This window comes from Hyla sarda, chromosome 6 (genome assembly GCF_029499605.1).
Source record: "Hyla sarda isolate aHylSar1 chromosome 6, aHylSar1.hap1, whole genome shotgun sequence".
Classification (NCBI taxonomy): Eukaryota; Metazoa; Chordata; class Amphibia; order Anura; family Hylidae; genus Hyla; species Hyla sarda.
Genome location: NC_079194.1, coordinates 176740499 through 176766348, shown reverse-complemented (window position 1 = coordinate 176766348; position 25850 = coordinate 176740499). Strand labels below are relative to the sequence as shown.

The following is a 25850-nucleotide window of genomic DNA, read 5'->3' as shown; positions in this document are numbered from 1 at the left end:
TGCACTCAGTGTACTAACTAGGAAAGGTCTTTGGTACAGTCTGTGGTTAAAACATTAATCCTCTCTTCTAAACGTTTTCGCCATTCTGAATGGCTTTCTCAAAGAAATGAGGAAATTGCAATGAGGGATTGCCTCATTTCTTTGAGAAAGCCATTCAGAATGGCGAAAACGTTTAGAAGAGAGGATTAATGTTTTAACCACAGACTGTACCAGAGACCTTTCCTAGTTAGTACACCGAGTGCCCAAGCTGCAGCACGGCACCGTGGTACACTAGATAGTAATGACAAACTAATAGTCTGCATGGCAGACATTTTCATGATATTATAGGATTTAACTGGATACAGTGCTGATAATTTTAAACACCACTGCCATTTAGATGCAATAAATGTGCAACATACTAGTTTGGACACTATTTTAATGAGCATAATTAAAAGTTATATTTTATGGGGGATTTCTAGTCAGGGTTTATCCTGAGGGGATTTATTCCCCAAGTAGGTATTGTGGTACTTAAATTGGCCCAGAAACCCCTAGGGGATTTATCTTGTGGCATATTGTATATAGGTGTATCCTCTTCTATAGACCTCTCTGTCTATATTGTGTCTGTATATAGGTGTATCCTCTTCTATAGACCTCTCTGTCTATATTGTGTCTGTATATAGGTGTATCCTCTTCTATAGACCTCTCTGTCTATATTGTGTCTGTATATAGGTGTATCCTCTTCTATAGACCTCTCTGTCTTTACTGTGTCTGTATATAGGTGTATCCTCTTCTATAGAACTCAATGTCTATACTGTGCGTACATGGACCTTGTATACAAGTGTATCCTCTTTAGTCCCTACACACATATAGGTTTATAGACTTCCATGTCTATACTGTGTATATGGACCTTGTGTACAGGTGTATCATCATCAGTGTCTATATTATTTCTGTATTATATATCTGCAGGTGTTCTCTCCTCTATAGACCTTTTAAGGCCCCTCTATACAGGTGTATTCTTTTTATTTCTTATATACAGGTGTTCTATCATTTACAGATATGCATATTGTATTTTTTATCTCTTCTTTTATAGGCCTTTATCTTTATTGAGCATATAATTACTGTATACAGGTTCTCCTCTTCTATAGACTTTTATATGTTGTCCTTGTTTTTTCTCAACAGACCTCCACGCCTATACTTTCTCTCTGATTCTATAGACCTTCTTTATTTCTGTATCGTCCATATGGGTCCTGTATCGGGTGTATCCTGCCTCTATTAATGAATCTAGTTAAAAGCCCTATACTCACTAGTAGATAGATAACTTCTAATGTGGTTAATACATAAGTGAACCAAATTTATCAACAGGGTGTCACATGGGTCATGATACCAGAGCTGCTCCCTGCAGAATAAGCAGCCTCTCACTTGCCCTGAAAAGGGGTGACCCCCATATACCACAGAGACCTCATCATTTCCCAATTACCTCTAAAACATTGACTTCTTAACCTGTTTATCTACAACGTGTTTCATTGCTCAGGCTCACTGAGAAATGCATCAGGTCAGCAGTTTTCCTTGCAGGCGGTCCTCTTTACAGAAACATGCTTATATTGTCCTATATACTGTTGTAATGTATCATATTTGCAGTTAATCTCCCTGTGCAGCTGACAATTTAGCTTCTTGTGTTGTTCACACCCTGTATTCAGGTGTAATGTATCCTAGGGACATGCATTTATTCATAGGATCAACCCTTTGTACGGTTTCCTTTTCATAACCTATACATATTCATCATAAAGCTATTCATCCGCAGAACAGATTTATTCCAGCAATGCTTTAGAAGCTACTGACTGTCCTAAAATAGCCAGCCACCCCTATGGATACAAACCTTTTCACTAAAGGAGGTGGCTTTGACGATGGGAGGGATACCTCTAGTTTTTTACCATATCGTCTGTTTCTAAGAACACGTAGGTGTGGATTACATAGGGGGGGTCTACTGTATAGCAGACTAAACTTTGCTATGAGATGGAGCTATTAGAAGAATAAATTCTGCCAAGCTATCCTATACTAAATATACAGTACTATATACGTACAAAACAAAAAGGAAGAGTCGGCACTCGTGTCCCGTAGTGGTGCACGCGGAAGGCGGTATGCAGGTACAAAATAAATCCCGGCACTCACTGTAATCTTCTGCCAATTGTTATGTGTTTATTTACACAGTGCTAGTAACAAGGATAGACGTGTTTCGGCTAAAGCCTTACTCAGACTGACATGTCAGCCTGAGTAAGGCTTTGGCCAAAAAACGCGTCTATTCTTGTCACTAGCACTGTGTAAAATAAACACGTAACAATTGGCAGAAGATTACAGTGTGAGTGCCGGGATTTCTTTTCTAACCTATGTGTACCAATGCTGTGTGATATTGCCCTTTGCTGTGGTTGGTGGAGGTAATTTTTTTTCCCTTTTTTTTTTTTTTTCTTCAGAGAAACATGAAACGTAGTGGGAGTAAAAACTGCCTGAGTCAGAAGTGCTGTTTGGGATCAAGAGAGAAAGATTGGCTAAGAGAAGACCCCAGCAGAGGATGTATCTACGTCTATGGGACCGACCACACATCCTCCATTTGTGACGTACACGTGGTGCTCTGCACTGTGGACACAAGGGTCTCCGATATCCTGCTAAGTGAGGGGACAGACAGCCTATATGTTCAGCTCAATGGAGACCTGGTCAGGTGAGTAGGTGACTATGAACAGTCTAAGGCAGTGTTTCCCAACCAGGGTGCCTCCAGCTGTTGCAAAACTACAACTCCCAGCATGCCCGGACAGCCAAAGGCTGTCCGGGCATGCTGGGAATTGTAGTTTTGCAATGGCTGGAGGCACACTGATTGGGAAACACTGGTCTAAGGTGATGCTACCATTGTATATTAGAGTAGCCACATTTCCACTGACTGTTGTATGATGCCCTGTACTTCTTGCTCCATAGACACAGGTCTGCCATGTTACGATTAACATAAGATCATTGAGGGGGTGTCTAATGCCCAATTATTAGCTGTTTGAAGGTGCCATGGTGCTCGTGCTGCAGCCTCTTCGGGGTGTACCTCTGCTCATCCTTGTAGTCACTATACTATTGGTAGCAGCAGTGCAAGGTACAACAGCTTTGCCTTGGTCAATCGTACTGGGGGGGGGGACATATCGCTGCAGAACTTGTAAGATTTGTTGTTCGCTAGCTGAGGAAATGTGAGTCAGCCCTTGTTGATGATGTACTGGCAGCCATATTTGTTTACTTTAACTGAAGGACTTGAAGTTAGGAGTATCTGTATACTCCTGTATAGCCTGTGGGGCACCAATCTGTCCAAATATCAGCCATTGTGATTATATTACACCCACAGTAAGATAGGACTTAGGACCCGTGTAGTGTATCATCAGGTAAATAACATCAAACAGATCCATAGGCCCCTATTCACTCAATGGAGGCCAAGAGTTGGCCCTGTTGGCCTGGTATATGGCACTATACGTTTTTTTTATTAATAGCTGAGCTGACTAAGCTATTCTGTGCAGACATCCACAGCACTACACTGCATATATACCATTTCATAAAGGACTCTTTGAGTGACTATACCACTGTTTACCAGTAAAGGAGCTTATTTTGGAGGCGTCTCTAAAAGGGGTACTCCGCTGCACAGCGTTGGGAACAAAATGTTCCGAACGCTTAGAGCCAGCGCTGGGAGCTTGAGGTGTCATAGCCCCACCCCCTCATGATGTCACACACCCCTCAATGTTAATCTATGGGAGGGGGCGTGATGGCTTTCATGCCCCCTCCCATAGACTTGCATTGAGGGGGCGGGGCTATGACATCACAAGCTCCCGGTGCCGGTTCTATGCGTTTTGTTCCAAACACTGAGCAGCGGAGTACCCTTTTAAAGGTATTTCAGAAATATTCCATGCATATACCTTAGATTTACGCCGCCAGCACTCTGTGGAGGCACTCCAACTCATACACCTGGCACAGCTCTGTGACCATTCACATTGTCCAGAGCAAATATTCAAAGGCTTAGCTCATTTGTCTTGAGATTATGTTGCACTCGGATAAGGATGTTTGTTCATTAGATTGTCATTGTGTACAGAGGCTCATTATGCAATGACAGGGGAGGGTCATGAAGACAGGTTTTCAGAACACTTCAGCTAAGTTCATGTTTAGCTGCACTTCTCTTTTGATAAATAAACACCTTTTTCCCCCTTTCTTTAAGGGGTACTCCGGTGGAAAACTTTTTTTTTCTTAATCAACTGATGTCAAAAAGTGAAACAGATTTGTAAATTACTTCTATTAAAATATCTTAGGCTGCATTCACATCATGATTTCCCCATCCGACTTGAGTAAACGATTTTTACAGCTTAAAATCATATGAAATTGTATATAAAGTCGGATCCATTGACCTCCATTAAAAAATTGGATCCATTACACACATCCGATTTCGCACGATTTTTTTTGTTCAGGTCTAAAATCGTGGTCAACCCCGATTTCAGACCCGAACAAAAATCGCGTGAAATCGGATGCGGATCAAATCGGATGTGTGTAATGGATCCGATTTTTTTAATGGAGGTAAATGGATCCGACTTTATATACGATTTCATATGATTTTAGGCTATAAAATCGTTTACTCAAGTCGGATGGAGAAATCGTGATGTGAGTGCAGCCTTAATCCTTCCAGTACTTATTAGCAGCTGTATACTACATAGGAAATTCTTTTCTTTTTGGATTTCTTTTTTGTCACAAGCACAGTGCTCTCTGCTGACACCTCTGTCCATGTCAGGAACTGTCCAGAGCAGGAGAAAATCCCCATAGCAAACATATGCTGCTATGGACAGAGGTGTCTGCAGAGAGCACTGTGCTCATGACAAAAGAAATCCAAAAAGTAAAGCATTTCCTCTGTAGTATACAGCCGCTAAAAAGCTCTGGAAGGATTAAGAATTTTTAATAGAAGTAATTTACACATCTGTTTAAGTTTCTGGCACCAGTTGATAAAAAGAAGGAAAAAAAAAGTGTTCCACCGGAGTACCCCTTTAAGTTGTTCATCCCTCCCTTTGTCTGTCCTCCGTGCTTTCCACTCCAGGTTGGCTACAGTGTATGAGTGCCAGGCAAAAAAAGCTATTTAACACAATTTTCAATGAAAGCAAACCTAGAACTGTTATAAACTACATGCATACTTCAAATGTATGGAAAGGTTGTGACAAGGAAAGATGCATGAGATAAAGTAGTAATCCTCATTATGTTAGCGGAGCTGTCATTCCTTCCAATGCAGAACACCGGCTGATAACTGGGAACAAAAGATTGAATAGATCACATGTTGCAAAATGGACATCTTTTGGTTTAGTGTCTTTGCTTTTCCATCATGTATCCAAGGTTTGGTCCTCATCATACAACATATACCACGTGGTACATAATGTGGCTTTGTTTTGTGTGTGTTTTGTTTTTTAGGAGGCTAGAACCTGAAGAACGACCCCTACACATGATATATAAGTACCTGTCTGATCTGGGATTTCGGGACACTGCTCGCATCCAGGAGGAGGCTGCCCACTCTGATCTTAGCTGCATGATTCGATTCTATAATGGTAAGTTGTAATGCTAAAAGAGCTGTCTGATTAAATTACCCCTTATTACAACATATTGGGGGACATGTATCATTATTTGTGTATGGTAGATGACCCCTTATTACAACATACTGGGGACATGTATCATTATTTGTGTATGGTAGAAGATGACCCCTTATTACAACATACTGGGGGACATGTATCATTATTTGTGTATGGTAGAAGATGACCCTTTATTACAACATACTGGGGGACATGTATCATTATTTGTGTATGGTAGATGACCCCTTATTACAACATATTGGGGGACATGTATCATTATTTGTGTATGGTAGAAGATGACCCCTTATTACAACATACTGGGGGACATGTATCATTATTTGTGTATGGTAGAAGATGACCCCTTATTACAACATACTGGGGGACATGTATCATTATTTGTGTATGGTAGAAGATGACCCCTTATTACAACATACTGGGGGACATGTATCATTTGTGTATGGTAGAAGATGACCCCTTATTACAACATACTGGGGACATGTATCATTATTTGTGTATGGTAGATGACCCCTTATTACAACATATTGGGGGACATGTATCATTATTTGTGTATGGTAGAAGATGACCCCTTATTACAACATGTTGGGGGACATGTATCATTATTTGTGTATGGTAGAAGATGACCCCTTATTACAACATACTGGGGACATGTATCATTATTTGTGTATGGTAGAAGATGACCCCTTATTACAACATACTGGGGGACATGTATCATTATTTGTGTATGGTAGAAGATGACCCTTTATTACAACATACTGGGGGACATGTATCATTATTTGTGTATGGTAGATGACCCCTTATTACAACATATTGGGGGACATGTATCATTATTTGTGTATGGTAGAAGATGACCCCTTATTACAACATACTGGGGGACATGTATCATTATTTGTGTATGGTAGAAGATGACCCCTTATTACAACATACTGGGGGACATGTATCATTATTTGTGTATGGTAGAAGATGACCCCTTATTACAACATACTGGGGGACATGTATCATTTGTGTATGGTAGAAGATGACCCCTTATTACAACATACTGGGGACATGTATCATTATTTGTGTATGGTAGATGACCCCTTATTACAACATATTGGGGGACATGTATCATTATTTGTGTATGGTAGAAGATGACCCCTTATTACAACATGTTGGGGGACATGTATCATTATTTGTGTATGGTAGAAGATGACCCCTTATTACAACATACTGGGGACATGTATCATTATTTGTGTATGGTAGATGACCCCTTATTACAACATATTGGGGGACATGTATCATTATTTGTGTATGGTAGAAGATGACCCCTTATTACAACATGTTGGGGGACATGTATCATTATTTGTGTATGGTAGATGACCCCTTATTACAACATACTGGGGACATGTATCATTTGTGTATGGTAGAAGATGACCCCTTATTACAACATATTGGGGGACATGTATCATTTGTGTATGGTAGAAGATGACCCCTTATTACAACATATTGGGGGACATGTATCATTATTTGTGTATGGTAGATGACCCCTTATTACAACATACTGGGGACATGTATCATTATTTGTGTATGGTAGATGACCCCTTATCACAACATATTGGGGGACATGTATCATTATTTGTGTATGGTAGAAGATGACCCCTTATTACAACATATTGGGGGACATGTATCATTATTTGTGTATGCTAGATGACCCCTTATTACAACATACTGGGGACATGTATCATTATTTGTGTATGGTAGATGACCCCTTATTACAACATACTGGGGACATGTATCATTATTTGTGTATGGTAGATGACCCCTTATTACAACATACTGGGGGACATGTATCATTATTTGTGTATGGTAGATGACCCCTTATTACAACATACTGGGGGACATGTATCATTTGTGTATGGTAGAAGATGACCCCTTATTACAACATACTGGGGGACATGTATCATTTGTGTATGGTAGAAGATGACCCTTTATTACAACATACTGGGGACATGTATCATTATTTGTGTATGGTAGAAGATGACCCTTTATTACAACATATTGGGGGACATGTATCATTATTTGTGTATGGTAGATGACTCCTTATTACAACATACTGGGGGACATGTATCATTATTTGTGTATGGTAGATGACCCCTTATTACAACATACTGGGGGACATGTATCATTATTTGTGTATGGTAGATGACCCCTTATTACAACATACTGGGGGACATGTATCATTTGTGTATGGTAGAAGATGACCCTTTATTACAACATATTGGGGGACATGTATCATTATTTGTGTATGGTAGGAGCAGTTTACCCCCTTTTACTGAATTCTGAATTATGCGCAGAAGCGCTAAATTTATAAATCAAGCGCAATGAGTTTCATAAATTGTGGGCAAATATAGTAATCTCCTTAATCCACTCTTTGAAAAATGGAATCGATGATTTAGAGCATCTTGCTACCAAGATGGCTTATATTTGCGTAAAAAATATGGTCATTGCGCAAGTTTTCTGCGGGTAAATGAAATGTTCGTAGTTAATAAATTTGTGCGTACTAAATATGTCACTCCAAGTTACACCGAAACCTACACATCTGGAGGAAATGCTCCACCAGAATGTACGCAAAAGAAGACAAGTTTAAACACAAAACAGGTAAAGTCTTTGATACATGTCCCCCACTGAATCCATACTGGAGGAGCTCCAGTTTTTGGGACCTCAATCTCTCAACCACAGCAGACATGCTACAAATATTCTCTTGTTTCTACGGAACCTGTATTACGCTGGAATACACCATGCATTGCTAAAATGTACGCCAACGTATAGTGCAGTGGGGCCATTCTTTTTATTATTTTTTTGAATAATTGTTTATTTAAGAGAGATTTTTGGTTTACAAAAAGTACATAATACAAACAGGAAAATAAATCAACTTCAGTACATGGCGTTTCAGTGGTGAAAAGGACGAAACCTCATGAAATAATAATACATTTTGACGGCATGTATATGGTAGATGTAGCAGTCCACAACTGTAGTCAGCGAAAACTACGAGGCAAAATTCACCAATTGGCTGGGTGTAACATTCCAGTATAGTAAAAGATGGAAGCAATAAAGCGCCAATGCAGTCGAAAAAGAAAGTGACAAATATAAAAATGAAGAATGGAGGACAGAATTTAAGAAAGAGTAAGTTATAGGCGTGTAAACAGAGATATAGAAAAGGATAGAATGAATTTAAAGAATACAGGGAAGAATGTAGAGGGAATGCCTCATCCGCATGGGCAAAAGCTATCGGAGAAGAAAGACATCAGGAAGGATTGGTCAGACCCTCCTCCCAAATATCCCATCTATGAGGGCTGATAAATGTTCCATTCGTCTAATGTCCCTGATTTTATCCAGTATAGCTGGGAGAGGTGGGGCTTCAGTACGATGCCACCATTGGGCCAAAAGGCACTTGGGGGCGGTCAACAGATGTAGACAAAGTCTAATTTGGTATTTAGTAAGCCAGTTTGGAAGGAGATTGAGAATGAAGATGGTGGGATCTGGTCGTGCATGGAATCCAACCACACCATAAATGATATTCCTCACCTCGCGCCAAAATTGACTTCATTTGATCTATTTCCTGAATGCATACTTTAATTTTTTTAAGATTCAAAAGTGTGGTCTGCTCGATAGTAGAGCCTAAATGCAGTATGAACCCGGCCATACACTGATAGCCGCACTGTGAAATAAAATGGCTGTATTACAACAGGGCTTGTCACCCAGCTTTTTGAGTGTACCCTCTGTTCTGCCCTTTCAATACTTTTGGTCTTTTGGTCAGAAACCATTTACAGCCCTCAACTTTACCACCCCTTATGACTGGCGGCAAATGACTGGAGAAACAATGTAGCAGTTCAGGTTTATGTTACTTTTTTTAAAATGGGTTAAAGTTTAAAGCACTGCCAAGATGCAACATAGACTGACTCTACAGAGAATATCTTACAGTGTAGATCAGTGTTTCCCTAACCAGGGTGCCTCCAGCTGTTGCAAAACTACAACTCCCAGCATGCCCGGACAGCCTTTGGCTGTCCGGGCATGCTGAGAGTTGTAGTTTTGCAACAGCTGGAAGCACCCTGGTTAGGGAAACACTGGTGTAGATTGTCAACTTTGTACATTATTGGAAGCATTTTTAACATCCAATCAGATGGCGGCATTATTTCTAGAGTTGGAATCTCACTAGAGGTTTCTTTTTTTTTTTTTTCTTTTTTTTTTTTTTATATGAACAGGCTCCAGAGAGTTAAACAGATTTGTAAATTAAAAAAAAATTGGGGTATGTGCAGCTCACAATATAAATTAATCGAGGCTAAATGGAAAGTATTTACACCAAAAAAATACTAGTACAAAATAATATATAAGGAAAAAAAAGGGGGGTACCAAATGTCTCTAGACTAATACCATAAAATGGTACATGATGATGGAATTACAGAAAAAATAAATAAATCTGACTGTGCTTCACTTTAAATGATGTACAAATTTAATATAAAAAATATTACAAATAAGACATAAAATAAATAATGCAAATCTAATACATAAATGCCTCCTACCACAGGGCCCTTGTGGGGAGGTATGATATTTGAATACAAAGCATATATTAAAAATTTTTAAAATATAGCATGTGAATTACGTTCTACCGCTATCCCAATATATTGCAACTTTTGTGTACTTTTGTGCGGTACACTCCGTTCTCATGTGATTTAGAACAGTTCACAAAGTGATATAGTTACCAACTCCTAATGGTTGTTTTGGCTGGACGTCCGAGAGATGGATATGTGGGGGCTGTGTCCAGCGCTAGCGTGCGCACACGGTGACGGGCCCGGATGCCACAGGCCAAAAAGGTCACCGGTCACGGAGTAATTGCAGGCTCGATGGCAGATGTAGTGGAGGCTGTGTCCAGCGCTGGCATGCGCTTGCGGTGACGGGCCCGGTTGCCGCAGGCCGAAGAGAAGTCACCGGTCACGGAGTGGCTCCGGAGGTGGAGATATACTCGGAGATAGATGGATCTTGCTCCGGAAACAAGGAAAGGAAAGCCTCGTGGAAGATCTCTCGGCGTCTGGTGGAATGGCGGATGAATTACAGCCAGGTGTAAAATCAGCAGATGATGGAGTTGTGTCGGAGGTAAATGATGGCGGTTTGTGGATTGCGGTGGTCATGCGGTAAATATTTCTTTCTCTAGACGCGTTTCAGGGTACTTTATATATGACCCTTTCCTCAGTAGAGATATCTTTAACAGTGAAGCTCAAAGTCCTTTTATACATGTTGCCTGTCTAATTGTTACAGGTGTGTTTCTGTTTAGATCTTCCGCAAATAGCGGAATGGAATGGGAAACATGGGGTTGTTTCATCTTGATAAAGCAGTGTTCACATTTAGAATCAGTATGTATGCGTTCTTATTTAAATATAGTATTATATATATTGTAAACATTGGAATGGTACATATAGCATACAGTAAGATGTACAGATAAAGTGTATAATACTGAGATAGAGATATTGACAAAAATAAAAATAAATAAAAATAATAATAATAATAAATATGAAAATAAAAAATAAATAAATAAAGAATAATAAATGTAAAAATAAGGATGATAATAATATAAAAAAATAAAATATAGAAGTAGAAATAAATGAAAAATAAAAATAAGATAAAATAGAAAAATACAAAAAATGGGGTAATAAATAAAAGGATGTAAAATAAATATAAAATATAAAATAGGTGCATAAGTAAAATAAAATGCTATAGATTTACATGAAAATAATTAGTGTACAGGAAGGTTGAAGGATGGCCAGTCACGCAGAACAAAGATAGAGTGGGTCCGACCCCTCCATGGGGGCCCCCAAGTAAAAAAGGGGGCCTCCATGGGGAGAGCGGGACACACTCTACAGAAATCCAAAAAGTTCAAAATTCGAGTTCAGGCCATTCGGCTCTAGAGAATTAAATTCATAAATCTTCTGACTTTCAGCCTTAGACATTTTAACAATGAAGCTGCCTCCTCTCCAATCTTTCTTAATAGTTTGTAAGCCTGTGTAGAAGAAGGTAGTAATTTCTTTATTATGAAATTTTGCAAAGTGGGCTGATAAAGGGTGTTTTAGGTTTCCATTTTTTATGTTTGTTAGGTGTTCAGCAATTCTAGTCTTTAATGGTCTTTTTGTTCTCCCAATGTATTGTTTCATACATCCACACTGTATCAAATATAGTACTCCACTTGTGTGGCACGAAATGTGTTCTTTAATGATCCATTTAAAGTCAGTAGTACATGATGAAATTTCGGTCGTTTTTTTAGGGCCCTTCACTTTCATACAGTTGGGGCATATTCCACATCTAAAAAAGCCTTTTGTGTTTAGCCACGTCTCAGACATATTATGAATTTTTATGGGTGGTTTTATACTTGGTGCAATCGATATCCCCAAATTGGGGGCCTTTTTATATACAATGGGGGCTCGGTCTGGCAGCAATCCTCCTATATCCTTATCTTGTTTAACCATATACCAGTGCTTATTGATGATTTGTTCAATTTTTTTTTTTTTTTTTTTATATTCATAATTATAAGGTAAAATTAATTTAATTGAATGTTCAGTGGATATAGTGTCATTATCTTTTGGTGTAAAAAATGTGGTTCTATCTAGAAGTTTAACATGATTAAGGGACTGGGTTAAAAGTGTGTCCGGATAATTTTTGTCTTTGAAAAGAGAAGTCATATCTTCTGCTTCTTCCAAAAAAGTATTGTTGAAGAAGCAGAAGATATGACTTCTCTTTTCAAAGACAAAAATTATCCGGACACACTTTTAACCCAGTCCCTTAATCATGTTAAACTTCTAGATAGAACCACATTTTTTACACCAAAAGATAATGACACTATATCCACTGAACATTCAATTAAATTAATTTTACCTTATAATTATGAATATAAAAAAAAAAAAAAAAAAATTGAACAAATCATCAATAAGCACTGGTATATGGTTAAACAAGATAAGGATATAGGAGGATTGCTGCCAGACCGAGCCCCCATTGTATATAAAAAGGCCCCCAATTTGGGGATAACGATTGCACCAAGTATAAAACCACCCATAAAAATTCATAATATGTCTGAGACGTGGCTAAACACAAAAGGCTTTTTTAGATGTGGAATATGCCCCAACTGTATGAAAGTGAAGGGCCCTAAAAAAACGACCGAAATTTCATCATGTACTACTGACTTTAAATGGATCATTAAAGAACACATTTCGTGCCACACAAGTGGAGTACTATATTTGATACAGTGTGGATGTATGAAACAATACATTGGGAGAACAAAAAGACCATTAAAGACTAGAATTGCTGAACACCTAACAAACATAAAAAATGGAAACCTAAAACACCCTTTATCAGCCCACTTTGCAAAATTTCATAATAAAGAAATTACTACCTTCTTCTACACAGGCTTACAAACTATTAAGAAAGATTGGAGAGGAGGCAGCTTCATTGTTAAAATGTCTAAGGCTGAAAGTCAGAAGATTTATGAATTTAATTCTCTAGAGCCGAATGGCCTGAACTCGAATTTTGAACTTTTTGGATTTCTGTAGAGTGTGTCCCGCTCTCCCCATGGAGGCCCCCTTTTTTACTTGGGGGCCCCCATGGAGGGGTCGGACCCACTCTATCTTTGTTCTGCGTGACTGGCCATCCTTCAACCTTCCTGTACACTAATTATTTTCATGTAAATCTATAGCATTTTATTTTACTTATGCACCTATTTTATATTTTATATTTATTTTACATCCTTTTATTTATTACCCCATTTTTTGTATTTTTCTATTTTATCTTATTTTTATTTTTCATTTATTTCTACTTCTATATTTTATTTTTTTATATTATTATCATCCTTATTTTTACATTTATTATTCTTTATTTATTTATTTTTTATTTTTTATTTTCATATTTATTATTATTATTATTTTTATTTATTTTTATTTTTGTCAATATCTCTATCTCAGTATTATACACTTTATCTGTACATCTTACTGTATGCTATATGTACCATTCCAATGTTTACAATATATATAATACTATATTTAAATAAGAACGCATACATACTGATTCTAAATGTGAACACTGCTTTATCAAGATGAAACAACCCCATGTTTCCCATTCCATTCCGCTATTTGCGGAAGATCTAAACAGAAACACACCTGTAACAATTAGACAGGCAACATGTATAAAAGGACTTTGAGCTTCACTGTTAAAGATATCTCTACTGAGGAAAGGGTCATATATAAAGTACCCTGAAACGCGTCTAGAGAAAGAAATATTTACCGCATGACCACCGCAATCCACAAACCGCCATCATTTACCTCCGACACAACTCCATCATCTGCTGATTTTACACCTGGCTGTAATTCATCCGCCATTCCACCAGACGCCGAGAGATCTTCCACGAGGCTTTCCTTTCCTTGTTTCCGGAGCAAGATCCATCTATCTCCGAGTATATCTCCACCTCCGGAGCCACTCCGTGACCGGTGACTTCTCTTCGGCCTGCGGCAACCGGGCCCGTCACCGCAAGCGCATGCCAGCGCTGGACACAGCCTCCACTACATCTGCCATCGAGCCTGCAATTACTCCGTGACCGGTGACCTTTTTGGCCTGTGGCATCCGGGCCCGTCACCGTGTGCGCACGCTAGCGCTGGACACAGCCCCCACATATCCATCTCTCGGACGTCCAGCCAAAACCACCATTAGGAGTTGGTAACTATATCACTTTGTGAACTGTTCTAAATCACATGAGAACGGAGTGTACCGCACAAAAGTACACAAAAGTTGCAATATATTGGGATAGCGGTAGAACGTAATTCACATGCTATATTTTAAAAATTTTTAATATATGCTTTGTATTCAAATATCATACCTCCCCACAAGGGCCCTGTGGTAGGAGGCATTTATGTATTAGATTTGCATTATTTATTTTATGTCTTATTTGTAATATTTTTTATATTAAATTTGTACATCATTTAAAGTGAAGCACAGTCCGATTTATTTATTTTTTCTGTAATTCCATCATCATGTACCATTTTATGGTATTAGTCTAGAGACATTTGGTACCCCCCTTTTTTTTCCTTATAGATTTGTAAATTACTTCTATTAAAAAAAATCTTAATCCTTCCAGTACTTATCAGCTTCTGAAGTTGAGTAGTTCTTTTCTGTCTAACTGTACTCTGATGACACCTGTCTCGGGAGCTGTCCAGAGTAGGAGCGAATCCCCATAGCAAACCTCTTGTGCACTGGATAGTTCCTGAGACAGACAGGTGTCAGCAGAGAGCACTGTTGTCAGACAGAAAAGAACAACTCAACTTCAGCAGCTGATAACTATTGGAAGGATTAAGATTTTTTTTTAATAGAAGTAATTTACAAATCTGTTCAACTTTCTGGAGCCAGTTGATCTAAAAAAAAGTTTTTTCCTGCAATACCCCTTTTTAATTGGCTTTTCGGTTATTTTTTGGGGGGATATTAGACAAGATTGTGACGCAATATGTTGCCCTTTACAGTTTTAGAGTAGAATCTATTTCCAAAGTTGTATTGGTTCCTGCTGATTCTCAAAAAAAAATTTGTGTGTTTGGATTATGATATTTTGCTTTTAATAAGCTTAAGACAAAGCACGAGGGAAGAAGTATAGGAATAATGTCAAATCAGACATTGGAGAATCCAACTATGAAATTTAAAACCTTTAACCCTGTAAGGTCATGCTGTGGTGGTTCTTCATCTTAAAATACTACTCTACTATAAACTACATAAATATCAAAGAAATATGAATAGTTGAAAGACTGCAAAATATCCTTTCTGTTATGGCAATATTACAATGAATCTGTGTAAGCCTGTGGGTTCTGTTAACTCTTTTATTTCTGTATCTATCAGAGAAACCAAGTTCTTCAGAGCAGCTGGACCGAATTCTGCTCTCAGGTGTGTATAACGTGCGCAAAGGCAAAACCCAGCTGCACAAGTGGGCGGAGAGGATGGTGGTTCTGTGCGGTACCTGCCTAATTGTATCGTCTGTGAAGGACTGTCAGACAGGGAAGATGCACATTCTACCCCTTGTGGGTGGCAAGGTAAGGCCCTTGGAATCATCTTGGCTTCCCTAGTTCTTGGATTGCCAAGCTTGCGACACACTTTATGATACAGTCACCTCTGTACACAGCCCTGAGGGCACAGTAAACAGCCCTGACAGAATAGAAAAACATTGCTGGTTATATGTAGTGTCCTTTTTCACTATCCGCTTTGGAATATTCTTTATTATAGAAAATGTAGGTATCCGGTCATACAGAATGGTATTAAGGGCTATATTAGACAGGCCGGGCTCATCTGGTAACAAGTGCCCATCTCGTTTACAGAGCCTTAAGAGTTAATCAGTCATGCATCCCTTCCCCGCTCAGCTGTCGGCCGCAAATCTCCCCATGCGATAGGGGATGTGCGGGCGACGGCTTAAATAATCACAATCGGCCCAGGAATAAGCTTGCTTCTTCAATGGCCGATCTTTGGCCCTACTACACAGGGATACGTGTAATGGGGCCCTAAGCCGAACCATTTTGTATATCTGTTAGTGATTCACTGTAGGCTAATGAATCTTGCAGCAACGTAACTTGGGTAGCATTGTGGGAATAGTGAGTACTGACCATTGTGTGCTGCTTATACATATGAGTGCTGTAGGTGATATTGAACAGAAGATGTATTTTCTTGTTAAATTAGGAAAAATCTGTCTGTTCAGGGGATCCTTTTCTCTCCAAACAATGAAGGATGATGTAGTTGTCTTAGCCTCTAGCATAGCAAAAAGACACGATTTACTACACTAAAAGTAATCCAGTCTGCAATTGCTGCTGTGTTCGGGGGGAGGCGATGATGCTGGTTTGACAAGGGGAAGATCCTTTATCAGCAAGTGAATGTATGAGCTGAAGTCTTATGGTCAGATCTGTTTAACATCTTTTGTTTTTGTCTTAATTTTCAGATAGAGGAGGTAAAGAGGAGGCCGCACTGTCTGGCCTTCAGTTCTGCTGAAGCACAAGCTCCTACTTACCATGTCAGCTTTGATTCTGCAGCAGAGTATCAGAGATGGGTCCGCCAGGCAACCAAAGTAAGCAAATGTTATGGCTATTTACACTCTTGCTTATACTGTGCAGTTTCTGAACACATCTTTAACCCCTTAAGGACCTAGGGCGTACCTGTATGCCTGTGGGAATTCCGGTTCCAGCCACGCACCGGGCAGGAACCGGAACGGGATGCCTGCTGAAATCATTCATTCAGCAGGCATCCCATACACCCCCCCCCCCTCCCCCATATCAATTCAGATTGGCGATTCCGGGTCAATCGGGTCACCAGTGCACGGACAGCCAAAGGGCATGCTGGGAGTTGTAGTAGTATGTCTCCAGCTGCTGAATAACTGCAAGTCCCAGCATGCCCTTCGGCTGTCACTGCATGCAAAGTGTTGTAGTTTTTGCCACAGCTGGAGGCGCACTGGTTGCGAAACACTGAGTTAAGTGACAAACTCTGTGTTTTGCAACCAGTGTGCCTCCAGCTGTTGCATAACTACAACTCTCAGCATGCACTGACAGCCAAAGGGGTGTGCTGAGCGTTGCAGTTTTGCAACAGCTGGAGGCACACTACTACTACACCAGACCTGGTATCTTGTCTATGGCGAATGCGGGACCTAACACAAATGGTTCCCAGTTCTTTATCTGCACTGCTAAAACTGAATGGCTGGACTGAATGCACTTGGTGTTCGGCAAAGTTGTTGAAGGCTACGAAGTTGTAAAGAAAGGGCATGCTGGGAGTTGAAGTTTTGCAAAAGCTGGAGGGGTACAGAGTACATTCACATGGGCGGGGTTTACAGCGAGTTTCTCGTTGAAAGTTTGAGACACAGCAAATTTTCCGCTGCAGCCTTTGTGAGTGTACCCTAAAAACACTACACTACCACATAATAAGTAAAAAAAACACTACATATACACATACCCCTACACAGTGTTGCAAAACAACAACTCCCAGTATTGCCGGATAGCCATTGACTGTCCAGGCATGCTGGGAGTTTTGCAACAGCTGGAGGCACCCTGTTTGGGAATCACTGGCGTAGAATACCCTTATGTCCACCCCTATGCAAATCCCTAATTAAAGCCTCAAATGCGCATGGCGCTCTCTCACTTCGAAGCCCTGTCATATTTCAAGGCAACAGTTTAGGGCCACATATGGGGTATTTCTGTACTCGGGAGAAATTGCACTACAAATTTTAAAGGTAAAGTTAGGGTCTACTCCAGCATGTTATTGTAAACATTTTTTTTTTTTTATGCCCCATACTTTTCATTTTCACAAGAGGTAAAAGGAAAAAAAGACCCCAAAATTTGTAACGCAATTTCTCCTGAGTACGGAAATACTCCACATGTGGACGTAAAATGCTCTGCGGACGCACAACAAGGCTCAGGAGTGAGAGCACCACGTACATTTGAGGTGATTTGCAAAGGGGTGGCTGATCGTTACAGCGGTTCTGACACACAAAAAAACACATGTGACCACATTTTGGAAACTACATCTCTCATGGAACGTAACAAGGGTTATAGTGAGCCTTAACACCCCACAGGTGTTTGAAGAATTTTCGTTAAAGTTGGACGTGAAAATGAAAACATTTTATTTTTTCAATAAATTGCTGGTGTTATCCCAAATTTTTCATTTTCACAAGGGGTAATAGGAGAAAAGCCCCCCCATAATTTGTAACACCATTTCTTTTGAGTATATAAATACCCCATGTGTGGATTTAAAGTGCTCTGCGGGCGAACTACAATGCTCAGAAGAGAAGGAGCACCATTGGGCTTTTGGAGAGAGAATTTGGCTGGAATTGAAGGCCATGTGCGTTTTACAAAGCCCCATGGTGCCAGAACAGTGGACCCCCCCCCCCACGTGACCCCTTTTTGGAAACTACACACCTCACGCAATGTAATAAGGGGTGCAGTGAGCATTTATGCCCCACAGGTGTCTGACAGATTTTTTGGAACAGTGGTCCAAATTTTATTTTTCATTTGCACAGCCCACTGTTCCAAAGATCTGTCAAACGTCAGTGGGGTATAAATGCTAGCTGCACCTATTGTTACATTCTGTGAGAGGTGTCGTTTCCGAAATAGGGTCTCGTGGGGGGGGGGGGGGGGGGGGCGACTTTGTGTAAACGCACATGGACCCTAACTTTAATTCCAGCCATATTCTCTCTCCAAAAGTACATGGCGCTCCTCTTCTGAGCATTGTAGTTTGCCCGCAGAGCACTTTACATCCCATATGGGGTATTTTCATACTCAGAAGAGAAGGGGGTTACAAATTTTGGGGGGAATTTTCTCCTATTACCTCTTGTAAAAATGGTAAATTTGGGGAAAAAAATGCATTTTCGTGAAAAAAGTCATTTACACATCCGACTTTAACGAAAAGTCGTTAAACACCTGTGGGGTGTAAAGGCTCACTGTACCACTTGTTACGTGCCTTGAGGGGTGTAGTTTCCAAAATAATATGCCATGTGGATTTTATTTTTGCTGTTCTGGCACCATAGGGGCTTCCTAAATGCGACAAATGCTAAATTTGCTTTCCAAAAGCCAAAATGTGAGCATTTCACGTCCTAACATGGGGAAGTTCCATACTCAGAAGAGATGGGGTTACAAATTTTGAGGGGCATTTTCTCCTATTCCCCCTTGTAAAAATGTTAAATTTGGGGAAAAAACTGCATTTTAGTGGGGTGTTAAGGCTCACTGGACCCCTTGTTACGTTCCTTGAGGGGTGTAGTTTTCAAAATAGTATGCCATGTGTTTTTTTTTTTCTGTTCTGGCACCATAGGGGCTTCCTAAACGTGAAAGCTCACTCTTCAAAATCCCATTGTCGCTCCTTCCCTTCTGAGCCCTCTAGTGCACCCACAGAGCACGTAACATCCACATATTGGGTATTACCTTACTCAAGAGAAATTGGGTTAAACATTTTAGGGAGATTTATCTCCTATTACCCCTTGTAAAAATTCAAAAACTGGGTTTACAAGAACATGAGTGTAAAAAATGAAGACTTTGAATTTTCTCCTTCACTCTTCTGCTATTCCTGTGAAACCCCTTTCTGAATGTCAGTTTGAATATTTTGAGGGGTGCAGTTTTTATCATGGGGTAATTTATGGGGGTATTTCTAATATGAAGGCTCTTCAAATCCACTTCAAAACTGAACTGGTCACTGAAAAATTCTGATTTTGAAATTTTTTTGAAAAATTGGAAAATTGCTGCTGAACTTTGAAGCTCTCTGGTGTCTTCCAAAAGTAAAAACATGTCAACTTTATGATGCAACCATAAAACAGACATGTTGTATATGGGAATCATTATATAATTTATTTGGAATGTCCATTTTCCTTATATGCAGAATTTTGGCATTTTTTGCCAAGAAATGATGCAAGTATCGACGAAAATTTACCAGAAACATAAAGTAGAATGTTACAAAAAAATAGTCTCGGAATCAGAATGAAAAGTAAAAGCATCCCAGTCAGATGTGCAGAAAATTCCCAGGTCCTTAAGGGGTTGAGCTAAAATTTGTGTGAACAATTCAAATCCATCATAACTGCACATAGGGATTAACCGTATGCATCATCTCCACTCTTTTAAAAGAAGGCATTAAAAACATATTAAAATCACATTATAAAAATTTTTAATTAAATCGAGATTTGGAGAAAGCTTCCCCTTTCACAAGCTGATAGAGTAGCGGCTCTGAAAATGATATTGAAGGCTTTTGGAGACAACACAGAATAAAGTATATTGCTGAGTTATATAATAATGGGGGAATTAAAGTTGTTCAAAGCACTAATGGAGTTATTTCACTTGAAACAAGATAAGATGTTCTGGTATCAGCAAATTCGTCACGTAGATAAATGTACACTGAATAGGGAATTATTTGAAATTGGGTCTAATTGTAAAATTTTTGTTAGGTCACCCACTATGGTAGGTAAAGCATTAAGTTACATTTATAAAAATTTGATTGGTTATATCCCGTTAAAATTTCAGGATAAAATTAAAGAAAATTGGGAGAGTTTAGCTGGGGTGAAGGATAAAAAGATGTGGGGGGAAATATTTAAAAATTGTACATGATTTTCCTCTCAGAAAAAGCTTACATTTTTGCAACTAAAGATTATATAGCATCTGTTGTACCCACCCATTAGATTATGGAAATTTAAATGTAGACCAGACTAAAGTTGTCCAAAGTGTGGAATAAGTGAGACAAACTTTTTCCATCTTCCATGGGAGTGCCCTAAAGTGGAGCAGTTTTGGAAGGAGGTGTCCGATCAAATTGAAGGGAAATTGGGGATACAGGTACTATTATCAATCGATTTTGTAATATTAGGGGACGACACCAACATTGAGCCTATGAGTCTATTTCTAATGATAATCTTCGTATTGGCCAAATACCTCATCCTATGTAAATGGTTTGACCCAGAGCCCCCATTTATTGAAAGATGGCTAAGTTTGGTGGAAAGAGCCAAAAATAAGAAAGAATTACGATAGGGAAGCACAAGAAAAAGTTAAAATCCTATGAGGAAACATGGGGCGTCTGGTAATTAGAATGTTTTGTGAGGAGTGGTTTATGTATTTTCCCTTTATTTATTTTTGTTGTACTGGCACACACCAGGGGTAGGTTAGGGGTTGGGTGGAAGGAGGGGGGTATGGGTAGGGTATAGAACATTGATTTTGTAATAAAATGTATTATATGGAATGTTATGCAAGTGCTGTTTGATAAAGATTAATAAAAAAAATAAAAAATCACATTAAAAAAATGAAAAACACGACGACACATGAAACACCTGCCAAAATATGGGATTAGAAAAGCTGTTAGTCCTGCCAATAATAAGGCATGCAAGACACTGGCCGCAAGAAGCACAACCCCCTTAAGGCTGTGTTCATGCCCATGCCGCATTAGATGATTATATGAGACTGCAAATGTAGCATATTGGGGGAGATTTATCAAAACCTGTGTAAATGTTGACCACCAATTAGATCGCTTCTTTCATTTTGTTTTTAAAAGGCCTCTGGAAATTATTGGTTGCTATGGGCAACTGGACAGCTTTTCCCCTGAACAGGGTTTAATAAATCTCCCCCATTATATCTATAATTGTGTGATGTGGGCTTCTGTTATTTATCTCTCTCTCGGTTATGGGTTGTGTAGAGTAAGGGATGTCTCCCCCTTTCCACGTGTATACTGAATAATTGTATATTAAAGTGGCAATCCCCTTTAGAAAACAAGATTACACCCACAATCCAATGAAACTTATAATAGCAATGGCATCAAGAAAGTCATCGGCTACTTCAATTCTAATAGGAATGCTAATTATCTGTTTTTTTTAAATGGCCACCATCATTGTATGTAAGACTCTCAGTGCAAGTTCTAGATAAGTTCATTTGGAATAATGTAACAGTAATAGTGTTATAGTTTACACCATAAGGGTAGAGTTCATACAGCATGGTTGCTTTATTGGTGTTATTTGATTGTAGGTTGTATCTCAAAGGCTGAGCACGGTAGATCTCTCATGTCAAAGCCTGGAGGAGATTCCGGAGCACCTGTTCTACTGTCAGGACATCACCAACCTTAATCTCCGTCACAACTTCCTGCAGCTGCACAGTGCGGCTGGAGTGACCAGTCTTTGCAGGTTTGTCCAGTTTTCCTTGTAATAAGTGACAGAACTAAAGGTGGCTTGGTCATAAGATGATTGACATTTGCTCTGTTTATGTCTCTCTCAAGGTTTTCACAGCTAAAAGTTCTGAACCTGTCTCAAAACAAGTTGGGAGATTTCCCCCTCCAGTTATGTGAGATAACCACACTTACAGAGCTTAATGTGTCATGTAATGGACTGACACATTTACCATCCCAAGTTGGGCAGATGCTCAGGTCAGTTCTGGATAAATGATGCTTTCAAATGTATTTAATTCTTAGAATGCTATGTCAAATGCTAGGATATCCTATAAGATACTGATCAGTGGAGTTCCAACCTCTGTGAGTCTCACCAAGATGGAGAAAGAAGGGACTGAGGTTTCTTTAGCTTTTTTCCTGCACCAAGGTGTTCCCACCCAGAGTACAGGGAACTGCAACTTTGCTTTATTCTATTACCATGGGTTTGCCGGGAATGTTCCTGACCAAGGAAACAGTCATAGTTTCTTCATTCCAAGGATTGTATGGTCCCAGGATTTGAACCTGGCATTGGGTCCCTGTATTTGCCAGTCAGAGTCTTGGGCTGTGGCCACGCAATGTATTTTCAGGTGTATTTTATGGTAAAATTGTAGAAATTATGTCTGTATTTTTAACATTAATGTGCTTTATGTGAGTCTGAGAAAGTGGTCGTCTGTGTGCACATGATATAAAAATTTCACTTATTTACGCGGATGGAAAAAATTCATCTTTTAATTTATTTTACAATATTCTTGATATATTGGGGGACATTTATCATCGTTTGTTTTGGTAAGCAAGTTCTGTAGTCATTTTTTTTATTGCTTTAAATATGTACTCCATATTTATCATACTATCACGGGGGGGGGGGGGGGGGTGATTAAATTTGGAGCACATAAGCAAAACAAAAAAGTCGCAGCTGAGACTTTTTTGCAACTTTTTAAATTTGCTTACGTACAGGAGTTTTGTACTCCAGATCAGACCTGGAGTAGATTTGCGACTTTTTGTAAGGGGTTTGTGACTTTCTCACATCATAGATACCTGACCACTGCAAAGTGAAAACTGAAATGTGCTTAAGTAAGGCTGATTGTAACTTTTTGCTTATCCCAAAAGTCGCACAATAAAGTGCTTAAGGTGCATGTGTGACTTTTGAAAGCAATAAAGGGGATCTAAATACCCTGATAAATGTCCCCCCAATGTGTGTACAGACAACCACTTTCTCATAGACTTACTTAGAGCATTATTATTATTGTTAAAATACGTCCTTAAAATTTCTGTGATTTTACAAGGCCCTGTGTGCACCTAGCCTTAAAGTCACTGACAGATATTCAATGACAGTCGGTTGCCATGTGCACTGGCCTTAATAAATGACTCTACCTCTTTTTTTGGGGATAAAAATCTATTGGATCAGTGGAGTTCTTTAATAGCCACACAAAATACTGTATGTAGTCTCGAAGTTGTGTTTTTTGTTTTATTTTTTAAAGTTTTTTCCCTTTTATGATTGCATTTGTCCTGTTTGTTTCTCTACTTGCAGTCTGCAGATACTAAACCTGGATGGCAATTGCTTGACTTCATTACCAGAGGAGCTTGGATGTCTGCAGCAGCTCTCCTGTTTGAGTATCTCATTCAATGATTTGAGTAGTATACCCTCTGTGTTTGAGAAACTTTGCTTAGTGGAAAAATTGTGCATGGCTGGGAACCGCATGGAGTCTTTAAGTCTTCAGACTTTAAGAAACATGGCTCATTTGAAGTCCATAGACTTGAGGTAAGCTTCTTGGAATGGGTGGAGTGTGCGCGGTTGAGAACTGTTTGTTTGTGGGACAGGTTGTGGAGCCCAGCATATCATTGAGTAAAATCTTTTCTCCACCATAGGATGAATCATCTTACGCAAGTCATTGGCACCATGGAGGGAATAGACAACATCACCCAGTTTGATGTACGGGATAACCAGCTTACAGCACTGGACCTTAGATGCTTGGGGAACCTAGAACAATTGCACTGCGAACACAACCAGCTGAAGGAGCTGACACTTTGTGGCTTCTCCCTGAGAGCAGTTTATGCCGCTTCAAACAGTATGTTACTACCTTCACATTCACTTCTCTTGTGTGTTCTGTTCTCCACTCATCTTACACTGCATCCTTGTCTTTTTTGTAGGGTTGACTGTGGTGAATGTATATTTAGCTCCTTCCCAGCTGGTTTCTTTAGACTTGTCCAGGTAAGTTTTGGGGTATTCTAGCTCTGATAAGGGTTTTTCTCTATTTTGTTTGTTTACTGAAGAATGGGGCCTAATATCATATGGTGATACCTGAATCTGTACATTCCTGCTGTGCTTGCAAAGAATTTCCCCCAAAATATACTGCTAGGTCAGTCGGAACGTCTGTTAGCTTAACCAAACTGTATGCTTTTTATAAGGAACTGCTTAACATCAGCGCCAGATTGGATTTGTGAAGCTAAGAAACTGGAAGCTCTAGATCTCAGCTGGAACCTATTAACAGAGTTACCGTTAAGGTAAATGTGTAAAGGAACCGTATTGCAAATTACAACAGGAGCTTCTGTTGCTAAATGTTTGTCCTTTTCTATAGTGTAATAGCATGTCCCAAGCTTAGGAAACTGCTCCTAGGACATAACCAGTTGAAGAACATGCCATGCCCTGCTGACTGCATCCCTCTTGAAAGTCTGGATGTGCAACATAACCTACTGAGACACCTTCCTGACTTCCTCTTCTCTGTAGCTTTAAAGTGAGTGTCAACAGAATGTTGTAACTTGTTTTCATGAAAACCTAGGGGCTAGTGCTGCTCCCCCCTCCTCTTGATGCCTACTAAATTGGTACCTCTTTCAGGAGTTCTCAGAGTTGTCATGCCATGCTTTCATTACACTGTATTATATGTAATAAAGTACGGGGAGAGAGGCGGTACATGCCCTACCCCTGGAAACTAATGTTCCTTGAAAAGAGGTTGTACAGAATTAGACATGGCTGCTTTCTTTCAAAAACACCCAACACCTGTTTTTCTGAATCCTGCACAACCGCTTTAATACTGTCCCATATATTTTGTTTCTTCAGTCTCAGGTTTCTTAATGCATCTGCAAATGCACTAGAGTCCCTGCCATCAATGTGTAGTGGAGAGGAGAATGGAACTAGGCTGCAAGTCCTCTACTTAACCAACAACCAACTGACTGACCAGTATGTCCCATTCTTGACCATACACATGAACCTTAGGGTCTTGCATATGGCATTTAACCAACTGGAAACCTTCCCAGCTAGGTAAGACTGTCAGAGAAGCGGAGCTTGCTTTTTAGCAATTATGTAAATACCTGAAGAGAAAATTGTCAACCTGGACTGTTGTCTTGCAGCAAACTGAACAAATTGGAACATTTGGAGGAGCTGAATCTAAGTGGAAACCGCCTGAAGTCCATTCCCAGCACTGTATCCAACCTCAAACATCTGCACACACTCATCGCTCACTCCAACAGCATCAGTGTGTTTCCTGAGATTTTTCATCTGCCGCATATCCAGGTCTCATCCCCCACCTAAAACCTACACAATCAGACCTTTCCTAACTCTCCACT

General features: G+C 39.6%; 1 protein-coding gene across 7 annotated transcripts in view; it reads left to right on the top strand.

Moving 5' to 3' along the window:
* PHLPP2 (PH domain and leucine rich repeat protein phosphatase 2) overlaps positions 1–25850 on the top strand; it is a 56020-nt gene that overhangs the window by 21729 nt on the left and 8441 nt on the right. For 4 of the 7 annotated variants that reach the window (XM_056525855.1, XM_056525860.1, XM_056525854.1 and 1 more), the window contains exons 2-14: positions 2448–2692; positions 5437–5570; positions 15501–15691; positions 16585–16710; positions 22115–22269; positions 22362–22508; positions 23818–24048; positions 24156–24355; positions 24438–24498; positions 24696–24791; positions 24866–25021; positions 25345–25545; positions 25635–25797. In XM_056525855.1, coding sequence (XP_056381830.1) covers positions 2454–2692; positions 5437–5570; positions 15501–15691; positions 16585–16710; positions 22115–22269; positions 22362–22508; positions 23818–24048; positions 24156–24355; positions 24438–24498; positions 24696–24791; positions 24866–25021; positions 25345–25545; positions 25635–25797 — 2100 coding nt within the window. In that variant the 5' untranslated portion in view covers positions 2448–2453. Of the gene's footprint in view, positions 1–755; positions 1286–1306; positions 1532–2447; positions 2693–5436; positions 5571–15500; positions 15692–16584; positions 16711–22114; positions 22270–22361; positions 22509–23817; positions 24049–24155; positions 24356–24437; positions 24499–24695; positions 24792–24865; positions 25022–25344; positions 25546–25634; positions 25798–25850 lie in introns of those variants that run through there. The other 3 variants (XM_056525857.1, XM_056525859.1, XM_056525858.1) reach the window with 3 other exon arrangements.